Here is a 21,869-nt window from a genome sequence, read left to right as displayed (position 1 = left end):
GTGTGTCCCCCCCCCCTTCCCCCCCTCACACTTAGGGGTTGCACACGAGGTTCCATTTCTACTGGTAGAAGGGAAAAGTGAGTGTTCATAATGTTTCTATTAAACGTACAATAAGCTATAACAACAATAATAGTCTAACAGGCTGTAGTCCTATAGAAATTATTATCTGCTCCGATCTCAAGTCAATAAAAGGCATCAACACCATCTATTTGTCTATAGACAGAAAGCCGCCACCATGAGTACGGACGCAGAGATGGAGCAGTACGGCAAGGCCTCCATATATCTCCGTAAGTCAGAGAAGGAGAGAATGGAGTCTCAGTCGGCGCCCTTTGATGCCAAAACGGCAGCATACGTGGCTGACAAGGCAGAGCTGTACGTCAAGTGTAAGATTCTCAAGAAGGAAGGTGGCAAAGTCACCGTGGAAACGATTGAAACGAAGGAGGTGAGCTGGTATTCTACATTCAAACAGTGGCACAGTACTACTGTAATCATAATACATTCTGAAGTGTTTTTTATTTTATTTTAATTGTATTAGGAAAGAACTGTGCCTGAGGCAGATGTCACCCCTATGAACCCTCCCAAGTATGACAAGATTGAGGACATGGCCATGATGACCCACCTCAGTGAAGCCGCCGTCCTGTATAACCTCAAAGAGCGTTATGCAGCATGGATGATCTATGTAAGGTTGTGGAGTGACCTGGAGACTCCGGTTACTGAACAAGCACTCCATAGAAATGGAGTACTATCACAATTTAGAGCTTTTTAACACTTATTTTAACCAAAGAAAATCGCTTATTGCTCATTGCCACAAGTTTGCAACTCGTTACTGAATAATCCCAGCTCTAGTGATCCGTTGTCCCGGCTATTTGTTGGCAGCATGACACAGGGAAATCAAGTTAAGTAGACTTCCTCCATTTCTTCATTAGTAACCAGTTTCCATGACCTGGGTTACACAAGTATGTGGCACAGTGGCATATCTACAACGACGACACATCTCGCCTGCCCAAAATGTAATTATTGGAAATTAATAACGTGCTTAGTGCTATGTGGCATGATGTTAATGTTCTCTCTCTTCTCGCCTTCAGACCTACTCCGGCTTGTTCTGTGCAACTGTGAACCCCTACAAGTGGCTCCCAGTGTATGACCAGGAGGTTGTAAATGCCTACAGGGGCAAGAAGCGTATTGAGGCTCCACCCCACATCTACTCTGTCTCTGACAACGCCTATCAGTTCATGCTGATGGGTACGTACAGTACTAGACAGGACTATGTAAAAAATATATTAAACTATAGTGGTTTTGAGCTGTATATCCATGACTAAAAGTGTGCTTTCCAATTTACAGATAAAGAGAACCAGTCTGTCCTTATCACGTAAGTTTGCATCATCTCTAGGCATTAAAACAAGGCCCTTGTAGGCTTGTTCACACATTCACTAATTGCATTTGTCTTCTAACCAGTGGAGAATCCGGTGCTGGAAAGACTGTGAACACCAAGCGTGTCATCCAGTACTTTGCAACAGCTAGTTCCGGTGGAGAAAAATCGGCAGCCGATAGCGGTAAAATCAAGGTAGAGCCTATATGATATATTCTTAACTTTAACAAATAAATGTTTTGAACATAAAAGCTTTTAAATGCAATATAGCAATTCAGTTTAAAACAATTCTGACCAAACTGGGCGATGTCTAAAACATTCTAGGGGTCACTGGAGGATCAGATTATTGCAGCCAATCCCTTGCTGGAGTCCTATGGTAATGCCAAGACTGTGAGGAATGACAACTCCTCTCGCTTTGTAAGTGTAAAAATAATGACATCTCATGAGAAAACCTGCAATCATTCCACAATGTAGAGCGATGCAACTAATTGTGCTTCTCTATATCAAACAGGGTAAATTCATCAGAATCCATTTCGGCACATCGGGCAAACTGGCCAGTGCTGATATTGAGACATGTAAGTATGAAGTTCACAGATTAAAAATGATATGCCTTAATTTGAGGATTATTATTATTATTAGTAGTAGTAGTAGTAGTAATTAGTCAGTAGTAGTCATTGTTATTAGTATTATTATGAGTTATGTACAACCCATACAGATCTGCTGGAGAAGTCCAGAGTGACCTACCAGCTTGCTGCAGAGAGGGGTTACCACATCTTTTTCCAGATGATGACCAACCACAAACCTGAGATTATTGGTAAGTGGTTTTTACTGATTATGCAGTTCAAAACTGTTCAAAGCTCAGCCACCTGCCTGCTCACCACCACCCACTCCAGAGATCACATCACAACAGTCTTTCACGACCTCCACTGGCTGCCTCTCAAACAAAGAACTCACCTCAAAATACTCCTCACCGCCTACAAGGCACTGCACAAGCTGCCATCCAAGGCACCAACCTGCACATCATGAGCAAACAGGGGTTCAGAGTCTTGCTCAAGGACGACATAACTCTCGGGAACCCACAAGGATCGAACTGGGAACCTTGCAGTTCCCATCCGGATGATCCGGCTGCTCTACCAGCCACTCTACCCCTGAGCCACTCCATGCCGCCCGAAAAAGCACATGTTCACCGTTTTTTTAATCCCTTTTCAGAAATGTGCCTGATCAGCTCCAACCCCTACGACTTCCCACTGATCAGCATGGGTGTGATCGTTGTGGCCAGCATTGACGACAAGGTGGAGCTCGACGCTACTGACGTGAGTGGACATTATTTTAAAAACACTTTCTAATACTTACTGTGGACTGCAGTCAGTTGCTCTGCAAAATGTATTCACTAAATCAGTGCTTCTCAAAGCTTTTAGGCTGTGACCCCACCACAAAAACATCTACTTTAACTGAGTTAAAGCACATGGAATTGTAAGACTCAGATACAATATTGTGAAAATAGCCGATCTGCATGTATTCACATGCTTTTCCTATTAGGTAATATTCGTCAATTTGGCCAATGCTTGACAAGTATTATAGTATAGTATTTGTTGATTACTTTTGATGCAGTAATGGTCTCATTTATTTTATTTTGTATTTATTTTATAGGTATTAAAAGTCCTTAAATTGCCACTTTATAAATGTGCAGATAGATACCCTGCACTGTATATTGCTTTGTTTACATTTGAGTTGTACACTGTTTTAAAGGATGTTTGTTAATCTAATGCTTAAACTATCTCAATCTTTTGAACGCATCTTCTCTGCTTATTGACATCAGGAAGCTATCGACATCCTGGGCTTCAACGGTGAAGAGAAACAGCTGATCTACAAATTCACCGGTGCAGTGATGCACCACGGAGTCATGAAGTTCAAACAGAAGCAGCGTGAGGAACAAGCCGAACCAGACGGCACAGAGGGTGAGCTGGTCTTTATTTATATTAGTAGGCTATTATTATTATTAGTAGTACTAGTAGAAATAGTAGCTTTTGGTCATTGTTATACAATATAAAATATAAATATAGTATATAAATATATGAATACAAGACGGAATTCAGTTCCCAGTGGATTCCTCGTGTCTCTATTTTAAATTGCGACTCTATTTTAAATATATTTCTATTATCATTATGATTTTATATTATACTGTTTACTTTAGACTGATGATTATTTGGTTAATGCATTGGATGAAGTACCTCGTGCCTACTGTATCACTCTCTGGATTAATGCCTAAATGCCTAAAATGTAAATTTCAAATTGTATGAACATTTCAGAGGCTGACAAGATTGCCTACCTGTTGGGCATAAACTCAGCAGAGATGCTTAAGTCATACTGTTACCCCAGGGTGAAAGTGGGAAACGAGTATGTCACGAAAGGACAAACTGTGCCACAGGTGAGTATAACGTTGCATGATTTCCATGTTCTGATTTCATGCACACATTTATATAACACACCATTCCATTAGAATATATTTTAGTTGTGTCCACACTGTCTTAAATCATCTTCAGACTCCACTATTAGTGCCCTAGCCTTGACAACCTTGCTGTTTTATAAAAATGCTAAAATGCAATTTAGATAGCGTGCTAGAATGATATAAGGTTCATTTGACCTGGCACCCTATAGTGTGTATAGTTTCAAAGTACAGATTATAGATTTATTTTTAGATTATACTACTTACTGTACTGACTGATCATTCTTGGTTTACCTATGTTCCTCGATTACTATTTCTATGCATTTTGTACTACCTCATGTTTTCCTTATTATTTACTGTAAATCACTCAGGATTAAGATAATCTGATAAATGTCTAAATTGTAAATTGCATAATTCACACTCATACTCTAATAACGTTCCTATTTCCTTAGGTGATGAACTCAGTCGGTGCCTTGGCCAAGTCCCTCTATGAGAAGGAGTTCTTCTGGATGGTCATCAGGATCAACGAGATGCTGGACACCAAGCAGCAGAGAAACTTCTACATTGGTGTGCTGGACATTGCTGGTTTTGAGATCTTTGATGTAAGCATGGAATTGTTTTAAGTGGGAGAATTTAGGCCTAATTATGTTTGTGTAATTTTCACAATTACACAACACAATTACAAGAGATTGGACTAATAATGATATTTCCACTCACAGTTCAACACCCTGGAGCAGCTGTGCATCAACTTCACCAATGAGAAACTGCAACAGTTTTTCAACCACACCATGTTTGTTCTGGAACAAGAAGAGTACATGAAAGAGGGAATTCCCTGGGATCTCGTTGACTTCGGCATGGACTTGGCTATCTGCATTGAGCTGATTGAGAAGGTATACAATTATTATTACATTTGTATCTATTATCATGGACTTGGCTGTCTGCATTGAGCTGATTGAGAAGGTATACAATTATTCTGTGCTTTAGTTTAAATGCACCAGCTCAGTAGCCTTTTGGTTTGAGTGTCTGCCCTGAGGGGGTTCGATCCCCGGCCGGGTCGTACCAAAGACTCAGTGGACCCAGTGCCTTCCTGCTTGGCACTCAGCATCAAGGGTTTGGATCGTGGTAAGTCCCTGTAACATACTAGCGTCATGTCCAGGGGGTGTGCGTGTACATCAAAGCTGCCTCATGCTACAAGAGATAGGCTCATTGTACCAATATGTACCTCATTGCTCGGCAAGGCCTTATATACTTACTTAGTTTAATGGACATGATGTTATTATTGTATTTGGTGATGTGTCTTTTTTGTCTCCTTTACACAGCCCTTGGGCATCTTCTCCATCCTTGAAGAGCAGTGCATGTTCCCGAAGGCTACAGACAAATCCTTCGCCGAGGCACTGATTTTAGCGCATCTGGGAAAGAACAAGGCCTTTGAGAAGCCCAAGCCTGGCAAAGGCAAGGGCGAGGCTCACTTCTCCCTGGTCCACTACGCTGGAACGGTGGACTACAGCATCACAGGCTGGCTGGACAAGAACAAAGATCCTCTTAACGACTCTGTCATTCAGCTGTTCCAGAAGTCTTCAATTAAAATCCTGTCTGTGTTCTATCCCCCACCTGAGCCTGAAGGTATGTTTATTAAGATAATGCAATGTCTTCTGGGATGCTGGGAACTGATTAATGGTGCGCCTGTGGCAACAAGCGGCCAGCTATTCTGATGGCCGACCTCTGTGTCAGTGTTGGTGACAAGTCAAGTTTGGTGCGGTTCAGAGCAGCGGTGCACCTGTTACGTTTGTGACGTCCAACACACCCAGCCCACCCTCTAGGCAATTTTAATGAAAGCAATAAGCCACAAGAGGTCTCAGGTTACCGGGTATTTTGTAATGGCTGAGATGTGTATAGTGACACCCAACGCATAGCAGAGGGTCTCCGACCCTGTCAGCCATTATAAAATACAGGGTAAACTGGGCTTGCATGGCTTATTGCTTTAATTAAAAGGGTTACAAACATATCATAATATTAACCTCATAAACCTGTTAAAGGACCACTTCACCACTTTTCAACAATATCTTATAATAGGTCCCCACTAATAATCATGAAAGAATGGCGCAATTATTTTCTACTCAGTCTGTGTCTCATAGGGGGACTGTGGGCAGTTCAGAAACCGTCTTACAGTGACATCATCGATGGGGAATACAAGCTAATAGAAACTGCAGGCATTTTTGTAAAAAAATCTTGTTTAAAACAAAATCGGCCTAATGATGATGTCACTGGAAGACGGTTTCTAAACTGCCCACAGCCCTCCTATGAGACACAGACCGAGTAGAAAATAATCGTGCCATTTTATCATGATTATTAGTGAGGACCTATTATATGAAGATACGTTGAGAAGTGGTGAAGTGGTCCTTTAAATTCACAAAAGTAGCTACGCTTTGCGCCCACCAGAGCACGCCACACTTCCTTGTTTTTAGCAAGGAAGCTTTGAGAAGGAAAGGAAATGGTCACGTGACTGGGCATGAAACTTTAATGGACACTTTCAAGGGAGCAAAACTAGAATGCACTGGTGTCAATGAAAGCTCAGGTGCTATTTAGACGAGGATGGTGTTCATATAAAACGTCAAAATAAAGTATCGTTTGCTGCTGTCATTTAGACGAGAACCGTGTTCTCAGGAGGTGAAAACGCAACTAAGTGAAACCGCCTTCCAGAGTGGAAATCATTCAGAACGCCGTTTCCTATGGTCTCCATATAAACAGGCAAAACGGTGAATCCGCAACTATGACATCATGGCTCACGTTGGCTCACAGCGCATATGTTTATTACATTGATGCAGAGCAATATCATTATGATATAATGGAGTTCCTGAACAAGCCTCCCTCCTCGCCTACAAAGTGATGCTCATCAGCGATGTTGAATGTAAAACCATGATGTAAATAAAAAGCCTTGTGATAGTTGTGATAGACGGCAGCCGCGGCAGCAGCGTTTATTTAATAAATATATATCATCCCGTGGCGCGCCCAGTGTTGCGCCGCTTGCGTCTTCTTCTTGTACGTGGGTGACCTGTCTATTTGGCAGCCCGTTATCGCCACCTAGCGATAGTATAGCATAATAGCACATCATATCATAATGTGTGCGTTCTCGTGTAAAGGGTAAGAAAAAATGAGAACGCAACGGGACTTTGACGTGTTATATGGAGATGGTCGCCGTCTAAAAGAGGCCTCAGTGACCCGCTCATGAACAAACACTGTTTCTGAATGACTGAGACCTTTTGTAAAGTAATCGCTTCTGGCAACAGAAGACATGCACACATTGTCTGCTGTGTTGCTTTTCGATGTGTACACTGTGCAAATAGAGGTATGGTATCTAAAGAGCACAAAGTACCTTTCTGAACGTACAAAGTATCGCGAGACTTCCCACCGTTTCCTGTTTGGCAGCCAAATCTCGCAATACCTCCGAGCCAGAAATGAAACCTGCTGCTGTTTAGATCCTAGATAAAATAATGTGCACTATGTGCACATCGAAAAGCAAGCGATTATAAAACAACCTGTGATATGTCTTAGTTTATATTCCTGAACCGATTACATCACAATTGTTCAGAAATAATGTTTGTTATGAGCCATTATAAGGCAATCAAGTGCTCCCCTTCCCCAGTTCAGCTACAGAGCTGTGGGATCAACTGGGAATGATATAAAGTGTTTAAAGGTGTGGATTATCGTGAGATTTACAACGGAAACCAGCCAATCACATTCAAGTATTGGGACCCAACCTGAGCCTGGGTGTATTGTTATAATTTATTAACTCATCCTTGGCTAAGGAGTAAGGACTTAATGCCTTTTTAATGAGATCCCGCACCGCCAACGGCGCCTTCAACGTGTTCATTAGCGCTCCATTTAATGATAAAACTATAAAGTTGGCTTACCGCTAATCAAAGCTCCCCTCGAGCGGCCGCTCCATGCTTGATTGCTTCCCCTTCAGGCACAATGCATTGACAAAAGACCAAGGTGGTCCATTTCAAATCCAACTGGATAAATGACGTGACTGTGTTTAGTGGCTCAATAGCTCTTCCCCGTGACCGCGCATCTAAAATATATGCGTCTAAAGACTTAGCGAGTGAATAATCCGATCAGCGCGGCCACCTTCACCATTGCTGTGTCGGTAGTGGAGGAGGCCGTCTTCTTCTACAGCCAAATAGAATTTTGAGTTAATACTATGAATTCTGAATACTCAGAATCTGGCATGAAGGGAGGCATTTGCATTCTGTATGACTAATGATAATAATTCATGATTCTAACAAATATAAACAGATAATACAAAGAAGGGAGGGAAGAAGAAGGGTGGTTCCATGCAGACTGTGTCCAGTGCATTCAGGGTAAGATTTTGTATTCATTAGTATTAACATTATATTCCTGTAAGAGTGAAGCATTATTATTATCAACATTCAATTCATGTAAGAAATAGGCACATATTTTCATTTTGGAATGAAACCATTTCTATTGTGACTGAAGTTTAAAATAGGGCTTAAGTGATTAATGTATGTTTTGAATCTGCAAAGTATAGCTCAAATAATTGAGGAGAAAAAAGTACAATATTGTATGACTTTTTACTAGTACCTAATTGGCTATTTTATGTCTCAATAGGCAAACTTGGGGATGCTGATGACCAACCTGAGGAGCACTCATCCTCACTTTGTGCGTTGCCTGATTCCCAACGAGAAGAAGTGTCCAGGTAAACACTGAAAATAAAAATGTTAAACTATCATTGTGAGGCAGTAATTTAATGCAACTTTGGCCAGAGTTTGTTCTTCTAATAATGTTCATCTAATAATGAATCTGTACAGGCCTGATGGAGAACTTCCTGGTCATCCACCAGCTGAGGTGTAACGGTGTGCTGGAGGGCATCAGGATCTGTAGAAAGGGCTTCCCCAGCAGAATCCCATACGCTGACTTCAAGCAGAGGTATTCATTCCTTTTCCCCCAGCTTTTATTTCCAAAATGACCCACTTTTACAAAAGTACAGAATGCCAGCGCAAAATGACCAAGAACTTTTATAAAAACAGGTACAAAGTACTGAACGCCAGCGCGTGTCCCGATGGCGCCTTCATGGACAACAAGAAAGCTTCAGAGAAGCTGCTTGGGTCCATTGACGTACCTCATGATGAGTACAAGTTTGGACACACCAAGGTGAACACACTGTGAACCTGGTTTAACATTATCCAAAGTGGACTAAAAGTACTGTTTAGTGACAGTGTTTTGTAACATTGTGTTCAGGTGTTCTTCAAAGCTGGTCTGCTGGGTACACTGGAGGAGTTGCGAGATGAGAAGCTGTTCACTCTGGTCACAATGACTCAGGCTCTCGGACGAGCTTACCTCATGAGGAAGGAGTTTGTCAAGATGACGGCGACAAGGTAAGCATCGATTCAATATTGAGTACAATTTGTATAAGTAAACTTTGTCATTGCACTTCACATAGACTGATGGCGGAGGTAACCATGCAAGGCACCAACCTGCACATCGGGGACAATTAGGGGTTCAGAGTCTTGCTCAAGGACACTTCGATACTAACTCTGGGGGAGCCTGGTTTCAAACTGGGAACCTCGCGGTTTCCATCCGTCTGCTCTACCGGCCACTCTACCCCGGTAGAAATTGCCAGCCAGTTTTTGGTGACGGTTGCAAGGAAAAAAACAGCAGAAGAAACCTTGAGCAGAACCAGGCTCTTTGGGTGGCCATCTGCATTTACCTTGCCACGACACAGGGCAACAAAGATAATACCCACAGCAATAATAACGACAACAATAGTAACAACTAGAAATGCACACTCTTGAGATGCCAACTTGCGCCTTGCACACAAGTAGGCCATGTCCGAGTCCTAGAGCTCTCTGCTGTCTGTCTGGGTACGACTGCTGCTCTGAGTCCTAGAGCAGTGTTTCTCAACCTATGTACCGCGGCACTTTACTGTGCCTTTGATATGTCCAGGTGTGCCGCCTGATTTGTCAGAAAGTAACACTAAATTAGAGTTACTTTCTGTCAAAATCAGGCGGCACACTAAAGGCCTATTCATAGTCTGGATTTTCGGTGGTAAGGTGACCACCGCTCCGGTGGTGAGCTGACCACCGGAGCTGAAATAACGTTGAGCGGTGGTGAGTAAAAACAGAGAGAAGGGCTGGAGCGGTGGCGGTGGTTTGCTCTTCACCGCGGCTCGTGACGTCATGTTGTAGTTCGGTGGTCACCCCACCACCGTAAAACCAGACTATGTATGAGCCTTAACCCTCCCCCGAAAGCAATATTATAGCTACTGGGCTGCAGGCTTCCTATTGTTGCGTTGTACGCCTAACCATTAGACTTGCGATAACAACAACATGGAACAATAGACTAACGACGCTCGGCCATTGAAATGTTAATGCTAGATGCATGCAGAAGACGCTACATTTCGCTCCCTCGAGCACAGAGCGCATATTATGCACGTAGACAGCAGACACATACAGTCCTACATGTCCCCCGACCCAAACACTGAGGAGGTAAAGTAAACGTGACGTTGTTGTGATTAAACATAATGTGCCACGAAAAATAGCTGTCCATAGATGTCCAAACATGATCGCCTCGTTCGGCCAACAAAATATATCTCCCTCCCTCGACAGAAGCGCAGTGATGCCCGATTTATTCTTCGTCGTACACGTGTTATGCTTGCATGCTGAAAATGGCTGATCGACAAGCTCACAACGCGTTGCCGACGCAACGCGTTGTGAGCTTGTCGATCAGCTATTTTTAGCATGTGGAAATATGCAGGCTGTGAGAACTGAGACCCTTCACAATAAAAGCATGCAGCTTTCACAAGATGGCCCATAATAAAGACAAGGAAAAGGATTAAGAATTGCATATGAGCTATTTTTTTCTCCAAAATGTATTTAAAATATATATATATATAATAAGGAATTAATTTGGATAATGGTAATGGAGATATTGTAAAAGTTGTCACTTTATTAATCCCAACACTGTATGTATATATATATATATATATATATATATATATATATATATATATATATAATGTATGTATATACTGTATATAGATAGGCCTATACACCGTATGGTGTGCCCCGAGATTTTTAGGCTATGAAAAGTGTGCCCTGGAGCAAAAAAGGTTGGGAAACACTGTCCTAGAGCTCTCTGCTATTCTAAATCCTTTAGACCCGTTATTGACCAACCTTGAAACATACCTTAGTTACGTCACCAAGAATTGCTGTTGGAGGACACCAACATACATACCCCGCCATACATACATACATGAAGGTATTGTGGGCTGGGATTTTTTCAAAAAAGCCCCCCTTTTAAATACATACACACATATATACCGACATACATACATCTCAGAAGTTGAAGCCGTTTTTAAGGACCCACTTTTAGTGGCCAGAGCATGCTTTTGCCTTTTTTTAAACCCTACCCATTTTAACCAAATACATACATACATACATACAAAGCCCCCCTTTCAAATACATACACACATACATACATACATACATTTCAGAAGTTTTAGCAGTTTTTAAGGACCCACTTTTAGGCCAGTGCAACAGAGCATGCTATTCTAAATCATTACTTGCGCAAGCAGAGCGCGCAAGTAATGTTTTCGCCCGGTCTCTTCCGCCGTGACAGCTGTCCCGCCATTCGATGTTTATGCAGAAAAACATCAAATCTGTGCCTGTTTTGCTGGGACCAAATGACCACAAATGACCATATTTCTTACGTCATCATTTAGAGCTAGTCATACGTATACTATATACATAATCAGTAAAAATAAAATAGCAAATTGTGCCTGATCTGCTGGGACCAGAGTACGTGGTGTGTATATGTATGACTAGCTCTTAATGATGACGTAAGAAATATGGTAATTTGTGGTCGTTTGGTCCCAGCAAACCAGGCACAGATTTGCTGTTTTCTTGCATAAACATCAAATGGCGGGACAGCTGTCACAGTTTTTGGCGCAAAGTAACCACAGTATACCGCTAATCAACTTACAACTACACACTCTATATAGTATATATGTATGCATATATAGTATATGCCTATATACTATATATATACTATATATATTTCTTACGTCATCATTTACAGCTAGTCATACGTATAGGCTACTATATACATAATCAGTAAAAAATAAAATAGCAAATTGTGCCTGATCTGCTGGGACCAGAGTACGTGGTGTGTATATGTATGACTAGCTCTTAATGATGACGTAAGAAATATGGTCATTTGTGGTCGTTTGATCCCAGCAAACCAGGCACAGATTTGCTGTTTTCTTGCATAAACATCAAATGGTGGGACAGCTGTCACAGTTTTTGGCGCAAAGTAACCACAGTATACCGCTAATCAACTTACAACTACACACTCTATATAGTATATATGTATACGTATATAGTATATGCCTATATACTATATATATACTATATATAGTATATGCCTATATAGTATATGCCTGCTTTGCTGGGACCAAACGACCACAAATGACCATATCTCTTACGTCATCATTTAGAGCTAGTCATACGTATACTATATACATAATCAGTAAAAAATTAAATAGCAAGTTGTGCCTGATCTGCTGGGACCAGAGTACGTGGTGTGTATATGTATGACTAGCTCTTCACCCAAACTTATATAGATAGAAACTTGAATCATACTTAATAATATTAGGTGTTTATATGCATAAAGTAGGTAGGTAGCAAATAGTTACATCTAAAAATTATACATTTCAAACGTTCCTTCACAGAGATACTGAGATTTGACAGTTTACAGCGGTCGAAAGGACTTGCGCGCTCTGCTTGCGCACTAGTTGGCCATTTATGGCCTACTAGTGTGCAACAAGCAAGTATGCACTCGACAGAGTGCAGTTCTAGTTTAGACCTGTTATTGACCTTACTATACTATACATACTGTACATACCCAACTGATTGCAGTACTTGCGCGCTCTGCTTGTGCAAGTAACTATGACACAATAATAGTAACTATTATTACTACTAGTATTACGCCTGCAGTCATAATACGTGGAAACATGATCCACTGAAACTGTTTTCCACAGAGATGCCGTTTTCACCATCCAGTTCAACCTCCGCTCGTTCGTCGCTGTGAAACACTGGCCATGGATGAAGGTCTACTACAAGATAAAGCCTCTTCTGCAGAGCGCTGAGACTGAGAAGGAGCTCGCAGCGATGAAGGAGAACTACGAAAAGATGACGACAGACCTGGCTGCTGCTCTGGAGAAGAAGAAGAACCTGGAAGAGAAGTTGGTTGCTATAACGCAGGAGAAGAATGCCCTTGCAGTGGCAGCGTCATCAGTAAGTAGCTACACTTGTACAGGAAATGTTGCTAATAATATTTCATATTGTTTATCATCTGACAATGTATATTTTATCTAATGTAGATGTAGACCATGGCAGAGAATGCCTGTTGGGTCCAACGGCTGTTGGCATCATTGTATGTATAGCTACATGGCTAGCAGCACAAAGGCCTGACCCAATGTGTGGTTCTTCTGTGGGGAGGTTGAATCTACTGCATATGCCACTGCTGGAGGTTGATAGCCTCCAGCTTCTTCCTTGTCCTCACCTCTGTACCATCCAGGCTCTAACAATGATAGAGCCTGCCTTTAAAAAAAACATCCACATTTCTTCATGGCTGTTAGTAGGGCCTTCCACATTCAAGTGGCATAGGAGCGAAATCTCACCGGAACAAATGCTGAGACGTTCCCTCACTTATCTCTTTCATTGACAACCAGGGAGACGAGGCTCTGAATGATGCTGAGGAGAGATGTGAGGGTCTCATTAAAAGTAAGATCCAGCTGGAGGCGAAGCTCAAAGAGACAACCGAGAGACTGGAGGACGAGGAGGAGATGAACGCAGAGCTTACTGCCAAGAAGAGGAAGCTGGAGGACGAATGCTCTGAGCTCAAGAAGGACATCGACGACCTGGAGCTCACCTTGGCTAAAGTGGAGAAGGAGAAACACGCCACTGAAAACAAGGTTCATGATCATACACTGTAGCCGTCTTATCAAGTTATTGAACAATAATGATCCATTGACGATTATACACTCTTCTAGCGTAGCGGTCGTATCAAGTTCTAAAACGATAATGATCCATTCATTCTGCTTATTTAGGTGAAGAACCTGACTGAGGAGATGGCCTCTCAAGATGAAGGTCTTGCTAAGCTGACCAAGGAGAAGAAGGCGCTCCAAGAGGCCCATCAGCAGACCCTGGATGACCTGCAGGCAGAGGAAGACAAAGTCAACACTCTGACCAAGGCCAAGACTAAGCTGGAACAGCAAGTTGACGACGTGAGTTCATCAAGTCAATTGGATGTTTTGAAACTTGAATACGGTACGTTTATTTTCTTACTGAAAAATACGAAAACTATATTGTTGTGCAGTTGGAAGGTTCTCTGGAGCAAGAGAAGAAGCTCCGCATGGACCTCGAGAGAACCAAGAGAAAGCTGGAGGGTGATCTGAAACTGGCCCAGGAAGCCATCATGGATCTGGAGAATGACAAGCAGCAGTCTGATGAGAAGATAAAGAAGTAATGTGGACCACAATAATAATAACAACAACAATAATAATAATAATAATGCCATGGATAAAAACTACCACTAACATATGATGTACTGTATGTATACCACAGGAAGGACTTTGAAGTAGCCCAGCTTCTGAGTAAGATTGAGGATGAGCAATCTATGGGAGCCCAGCTGCAGAAGAAGATCAAAGAACTCCAGGTATTTCTTTTTTTCCATCTTATTTAAAATCATTGATGATAAGTAAGTGAAAAATTTGGATTTGAATATGTCCCTTCATTTGAAAGGCTCGTATTGAAGAACTGGAGGAGGAGATTGAGGCAGAGCGTGCCGCTCGGGCCAAGGTTGAGAAGCAGAGAGCTGATCTCTCCAGGGAACTTGAAGAGATCAGTGAGAGGCTGGAGGAGGCTGGAGGAGCCACTGCTGCTCAGATCGAGATGAACAAGAAGCGCGAGGCTGAGTTCCAGAAGCTGCGTCGTGACCTGGAAGAGTCCACCCTGCAGCACGAGGCCACCGCATCTGCTCTCCGTAAGAAGCAGGCGGACAGCGTCGCAGAGTTGGGCGAGCAGATCGACAACCTCCAGCGTGTCAAGCAGAAACTGGAGAAGGAGAAGAGCGAATACAAGATGGAGATCGATGACCTGTCCAGCAACATGGAAGCTGTTGCTAAGGCAAAGGTAGAATAGAGTGCTTGTGTGTAATTCATGACAAAATACGTTCAATGAACCAATCAGGGGGACACACACACGAAGGAATACATTTTAGGTTACTTCAGTGATTGAATATGTCCAATGATAATCAACAGGGAAATCTTGAGAAGATGTGCCGCACCCTTGAGGACCAACTCAGTGAAATCAAGTCCAAGAGTGATGAGAATGTTCGCCAGATCAATGATATTGGAGCTCAGAGAGCAAGACTGTTGACTGAAAATGGTAAATGTTCATCATTGTAATGTCTACTAGCCTACATGGTTTGTCGATGGCACTTGAGCAAATTCCATAATTAGAGATAGGCTACTATCAGCGGCTATCCCAGGAGTTGTATGTAATGATCAAAGATGATTTACATATTTGAAACTAATATTCAAATGTCTAACTAGGTGAGTTTGCTCGTCAACTTGAGGAGAAAGAAGCTCTGGTCTCTCAGCTCACCAGAGGCAAGCAGGCCTTCACCCAGCAGATCGAGGAGTTGAAGAGACTCGTTGAAGAGGAGGTTAAGGTATAAGGAACAGCCTTTTTTTTTACGAACAGACCTAATTCCATCTTTTTGTAATTTCATCCAGCTGACATTAGTTTTGCCGTATTTCTTTTGCCAGGCAAAGAACGCCCTCGCCCACGCTGTGCAGTCAGCTCGCCATGACTGTGACCTCCTGAGGGAGCAGTTTGAAGAGGAGCAAGAGGCCAAGGCTGAGCTGCAGCGTGGAATGTCCAAGGCCAACGCTGAGGTGTGTCAGTGGAGGAGCAAGTATGAGACTGATGCTGTCCAACGCACTGAGGAGCTGGAGGAAGCTAAGTAAGTCATCAGTGGGTTTTTTAGACGTACTGCTCACTATTTTGTGTAGAGAAAGACCTTCGCACACCTAGGTTAGAGGCTTAGGAATAAATGTGTAGGCAAGTGCACATCAATAATAAAATAGAAAACAATACGCCCGCACACTGTTTATCTGCTCAGTACAAGAGGATACAGTTATTAAATAGGCAACATTTCGGTCACTACTGGCCTTCTTCAGGCTCAGCACAGCATTTTGACAGTTACTTATATGCAAACATTTGGTTAAAAAACAACAAAAAATTAAGAGTCTGTGAAGAGGTGACAGCTTGTGATGATGATGATAGAGTATAATTTAAAGACACAACACGGGCCCCAGAAAACTCATACGTCATTGTGATTAAATCCTAAAGAGCATTATACAAAACCACATTAGACAATTATACAACATTGTACAGTACACTGCTTACTATACAAAATATTGCTCACAATGCTTTGATTTGTTTCAACACTGATCAACAGGAAGAAGCTCGCCCAGCGTCTTCAGGAGGCTGAGGAGCAAATCGAGGCTGTGAATTCCAAGTGTGCCTCTCTGGAGAAGACCAAGCAGAGACTCCAGGGTGAAGTGGAAGACCTCATGATTGACGTGGAGAGGGCCAACGGTTTAGCCGCCAACCTCGACAAGAAACAGAGGAACTTCGATAAGGTGCTTTGACATGGGTGCATGTGTTTGATCCGACGTACTAACAGTCCTACAGTCATGAGTCAGACACTCTAACCAAAACCCAAACCCAAACCTAACTTCACAGTAAGCCACAGGTTAGTTGTAACTGGCAGCACATCTCGGGAGCAGCGGTGTTGTCGGACTAATGCCACTCGGACTGTTGTCTAAGCAACGTGAATTGCTTTTACATTAATTATTTTAATTGTTTCCTCCTGAAAGTGGAGGTAAATGACACATTTCATCACGGCTGCTGTGCAGGTCTTGGCAGAATGGAAGCAGAAACATGAAGAGGGCAATGCGGAGTTGGAAGGAGCTCAAAAAGAGGCTCGTTCTCTCGGCACCGAGTTGTTTAAGATGAAGAACTCCTACGAGGAGTCCCTGGACCAACTGGAGACCATGAAGCGTGAGAACAAGAACCTGCAACGTAAGTTTCCTCTACATCATTCTTTTAACAGTTAAATAATAACTAAAATAAAGATCAATATGGATCAGGCTACAACTTTAAATCAAATACAAAATAGTCGCTGAAAGTTCATTCATAATTTTGCAGAGGAGATCTCAGACCTCACCGAACAGATCGGTGAGACTGGAAAGAACATCCATGAGCTGGAGAAGTCCAAGAAGCAGGTGGAGACAGAGAAGTCAGAGATCCAGACAGCCCTGGAGGAAGCCGAGGTAACACTTTTGGTCCTAGATCAACAACACAATTGTCCATATGTTAGATTTCTTTCAATAAGATTAATATTCAAACAGCATAGCAGTATATGATCGACGTTACTTTAAAAGGTCCTACAACCTTTTGATCCTGTATTTCATTTCAGGGTACTCTGGAGCACGAGGAGTCTAAGATTCTTCGTGTCCAGCTGGAACTCAACCAGATCAAGGGTGAGGTTGACAGGAAGCTGGCAGAGAAGGACGAAGAGACGGAGCAGATCAAGAGGAACAGCCAGAGGGTGACCGACTCCATGCAGGGCACCCTGGACGCTGAGGTCAGGAGCAGAAACGATGCCCTGAGGGTCAAGAAGAAGATGGAGGGAGACCTGAACGAGATGGAGGTTCAGCTGAGCCACGCCAACCGCCAGGCGGCTGAGGCCCAGAAGCAGCTGAGGAACATCCAGGGACAGCTTAAGGTGCAAAACATATTAGTTACTAGACACATATTCAATCAACGGAACTGCTCTGAACATCTGAACCAAGGGGCTAGCTCTGTTCGCTGCCTGGAAATGAAGCCACTTCTGGTTTCTTGTTGAAGCTGCTGTTCTTATTTATGGCCCAGTAGTCTTCTACTGTTTGCAAGACGAACCTTGGGCGAACTTTAGTAACCTTAGTAACCCATTTCAGAAACACTTTGTTTTCAATCGCTAGATTGAAGTCTTTTTTTTAAATCATGATATGCGTTTAGTTAATTCTGATCACATTTTAAAATTAATGATAAAGAAAGGCAATTTTTCTACTGGTTCTACCGAGTGAAGACCCGCCTTCGCTGCAGTTCCAGCCAATAGTATTAATTTCCGGTTGCATTTCTGGACCGGATATAGAAATATAAAATCACCGCAAAATGGGCTTCATTTACTGCCTGTAGAGTCTATGGGCGTGACAGTGACAGTGTCCCTTATTTTTTATGGTCTATGATCCGAACAACATTCTGACGTTTCTCTTAACCGTTTCAGTTCATACGACGCATGAGGCCGTCATAAGGATTCCGAAAAAATAGTGCTTACGACGTCTGTGGACGTCCTAGCGACGGCCTAGTGAGACGGGGCGTGATAAGAATATTCAGAATTTTTCCTATTTTTTATTTTTGGCATTTCACTTTTCGCTTTCCCTACGCTAACGCTCTGTCCAACTATTAGCTTGTCATTGACTCCCATGTTAGCGCGGCGGAAAGAATGACTCGTATCTCCTAATCCAGGGCTCTCTCCGTGGTGATGAATGGATCGATAGCGCTTCATTTCTGCTCCTCATCCGTCTCTCCCGCAAAATATGAACGCTTTTTGGAGCGTAAAAAAAAAAATTAAGATGATCGGGGATGTGAGGTCACTTTGTAAAGTCAACTTTTTTAGGAAAGTGTTTCCGGTTCATGGCTTTCAGAGTAAAAGCGATCAGACAACTCTGGCACCCCGGAGCTTCTATTTTGATGCACTTCCGGCACTAAATGTGATGTCCACCTCTTATTTACTTTAGGATGCCCAACTGCACCTTGACGATGCTCTCAGAGGCCAGGAAGATGTGAAGGAACAAGGCGCCATGGTGGAGCGTAGGAACGGCCTCATGGTCGCTGAGATCGAGGAGCTGAGAGTGGCTCTGGAACAGACGGAGAGAGGCCGCAAAGTGGCTGAACAGGAACTGGTGGACGCCAGTGAGCGCGCTGGACTGTTGCACTCCCAGGTAAGTCAATTGGATAAGAAAAAAAAAACAGTCAACATTATTTAACATACTTGTATTGCTAATCCGAATGTTTATCTTTTAGAACACAAGCCTTTTGAACACCAAGAAGAAGCTTGAAACTGACCTGGTCCAGGTTCAAGGTGAAGTGGACGACAGTGTTCAAGAAGCAAGGAATGCTGAGGAGAAAGCAAAGAAGGCAATCACTGATGTAAGTTCCATTCCAGAGGTCCATTATACCAGGACAATTAGACATCCTTATGGCATTGCATGCATGTCTTGTTAAAACAGCCATGACAATCATAGGGGGGGGTGAACTATATCACTATTTTCAGCACTTGTATCAAACATAATGTGCTCAGGAAAAGAACATTCTGAACATGAGGTGCTGGCTTCAGGCAGATGGTTCAGAATGTTACAGTGCAGACTGAACTGGTACAACAATATATTCAGTCAATATAGCTATTTAATAGCAACAACAATTACTACTAAATATTCTGAGTGCTAAGATATTGTGATTGTATTACCTGGTTTGATTCCTTCTGGTCTCATGACACATGTATCTGTTTATTACCTTTCATGATTTTAAAGAGCCATTGTCGTGCGTTGAATGACGCAGGAGACCAAGACATTGTTTCACATGCGGGACAATAAAGTATATTTGATCTCACAACAACGATGACTTTCCAGGCGGCCATGATGGCCGAGGAGCTGAAGAAGGAGCAGGACACCAGCTCTCACCTGGAGAGGATGAAGAAGAACCTGGAGGTCTCCGTCAAGGACCTGCAGCACCGCCTCGACGAGGCCGAGAACCTGGCCATGAAGGGAGGCAAGAAGCAGCTCCAGAAACTGGAGGGCAGGGTAAGGTGTAGTTTACTTCTACCCATTAAGACCTGGAACGCATCTGTGTCACCTTGGCTTTTAAACACTTACCTTAACTTTAGCTATTGAAAAATAGAAAATATACAAGCATGTCCTTAAGCTTGTAGATCTGCTATTTGTGATTTATTTTTGTATTGTAAAAACGTGTGAAAATCTTTTAATTATGTATTTCACAGCAAACGTTTTTAACTCTTATCTTTGCTTCTGGGGGGGGGGGGGGTCCCTGGAACAATAATATTTTCAGATGGGGGTCGGCGGCCAAATACAAGAACATTTCTGGGGGTCCTTCACATGATATCGTTTTTTCAGAAAATGATTTAGAAGACGTGTAGAATCTGCTCTCAGATCTCAATGGGTCAGTCAACACAGCTTATATGTCAATGAAATAAAACACAATCTCTTCATAATGTATGTTTCCATTGTGAAGGTGCGTGAACTGGAGGCAGAGGTTGAAGGTGCACAGAAAGGCAGTGGAGACGCTGTTAAAGGTGTGCGCAAGTACGAGAGGAGAGTGAAGGAGCTGTCATACCAGGTAGGCTATATCACTTAAATAACCATCATCGGGGGGCACGGTGGCACAGTTGGTAGTGCTGTCGCCTCACAGCTAGAAGGTCCTGGGTTCGATTCCCGCTCAGGGCGCTGTGGGTGCTGGCGGCGTGTTTCCTCCTCCGCGTCATCAGTGCCCATACCCGAAGGCGGGGTTGGCGAAAGGGCCTTTCTGTGTGGAGTTTGCATGTTCTCCCCGTGTCCCCTAGGGTAGGTACCCTCACAAAAACATGCAGTAATCCTGGTCTCTAAACTGCCTCCCCCTGGCCAGCCAGGGCGCCTGATGGAGGGGAAAGGAACTGGTTGGAATAACGTGTTCCTTCCACGCGCTACGTCCAACCAGGGAAACTCCCGCCTGTCAGGTGTAAAGGAGCAACTTGGACACTCAAGCATGAAGGAAGCATGAGTTAAGTCCGTTGCTCTCCCCAGATTGGCAGAGGGTGTGTAGAGCCCAGGATCACATTAGATGATTGACACAGGGGTGAAAAATGGGTTGAAAAATATATTTAGAAAAAAATAACCATCATCATGCCACTGACTAAATTAATAGATGGACATGCAGCTAATGTTATAAATTCACTCTCACTTCAGACTGAAGAGGACAAGAAGAATATGGCCAGGCTTCAGGATCTGGTAGACAAGCTGCAGCTGAAGGTGAAGGGCTACAAGAGACAGGCAGAGGAAGCGGTAAGTCAAATAGACATTGTTAGTTAGTGGTGTGTGTCGTCATAGTTTAACTAAAAGGAATAATAGGAATCAGTTATGATGCAATGTCATATGACCAACAGCAAAGCATTCTTCAGTGTCCATCTTGCTGCTTTCCACAAGTGGAACATGGAATCTCTAGCTTGCCATGCTTCTGCTGTATGGGAAAGCTTTGACCCATGTCTATAATATTGCAGGAGGAAGCAGCCAACTCTCACCTGACCAAGTGTAGAAAGGTTCAAAATGAGCTGGAAGAGGCTGAGGAGCGCGCCGACATCGCTGAATCGCAGGTCAACAAGATGAGATCTAAAAGTCGCGACTCCAAGGTAATGTTCAATAACTAATAAGGTTCATTATCCTTTAAACTAAGATTTAACTAATGATTCATGTTGAATATCTAACATTATGTTCCTATTGTTACAGGGAAAAGAAGCTGCTGAATAAGTTCTCCAGTTCAAGTCACCGTACAAAGTCATAAAATATGACAATGAAGGTGGCAACAACAGTATGTTGTTTCTTATTCAAGGGACCTGCACAGTCGTAAAATATGACCCGTTGCATTCAATAAATGTGGCAAAAACTGTATTTTGTTATCAATACTATCTTCTTTCTTATTCAGGGGACCATGCACAGTCATAAAATATGAACCATTGCATTCAATAAAAGGTGGCAAAAACTGTATTTTGTTGTTTTTTGTGAGGTTTTAATTCTGGGTGGGTCCAACTCATGTCCACTATACCATTTGTATAAACCCATTGCAAAGATAAGTATCTAGTGTACTTCAGGGG

General features: G+C 42.8%; 1 protein-coding gene across 1 annotated transcript; it reads left to right on the top strand.

Moving 5' to 3' along the window:
* Positions 1-235: 235 nt before the first annotated feature.
* Positions 236-21,525, top strand: LOC310860573 (myosin heavy chain, fast skeletal muscle-like; the record flags this gene model as incomplete). Its single annotated transcript, XM_083767565.1, has 39 exons — positions 236-442; positions 536-679; positions 1,086-1,242; positions 1,342-1,369; positions 1,456-1,564; positions 1,694-1,786; positions 1,881-1,944; positions 2,085-2,183; positions 2,579-2,682; positions 3,189-3,327; positions 3,679-3,797; positions 4,268-4,417; positions 4,535-4,705; positions 5,135-5,438; positions 8,112-8,176; positions 8,445-8,532; positions 8,645-8,762; positions 8,864-8,987; positions 9,075-9,211; positions 12,874-13,129; positions 13,567-13,809; positions 13,945-14,121; positions 14,214-14,359; positions 14,462-14,552; positions 14,639-15,028; positions 15,157-15,283; positions 15,451-15,569; positions 15,667-15,863; positions 16,362-16,545; positions 16,822-16,987; positions 17,114-17,238; positions 17,385-17,693; positions 18,748-18,951; positions 19,034-19,159; positions 19,639-19,809; positions 20,258-20,362; positions 20,968-21,063; positions 21,279-21,407; positions 21,505-21,525. The coding sequence occupies 39 exons, from the start codon at positions 236-238 to the stop codon at positions 21,523-21,525; spliced, it is 5,802 nt and encodes a 1,933-aa protein (XP_083623691.1).
* Between the last annotated feature and the right edge of the window lie 344 nt (positions 21,526-21,869).

The sequence above is a fragment of the Protomyctophum parallelum genome, assembly GCF_964188405.1.
Source record: "Protomyctophum parallelum genome assembly, chromosome: 6".
In the NCBI taxonomy this organism is placed as follows: domain Eukaryota; kingdom Metazoa; phylum Chordata; class Actinopteri; order Myctophiformes; family Myctophidae; genus Protomyctophum; species Protomyctophum parallelum.
This window is presented reverse-complemented; position numbering and strand designations above follow the sequence as displayed.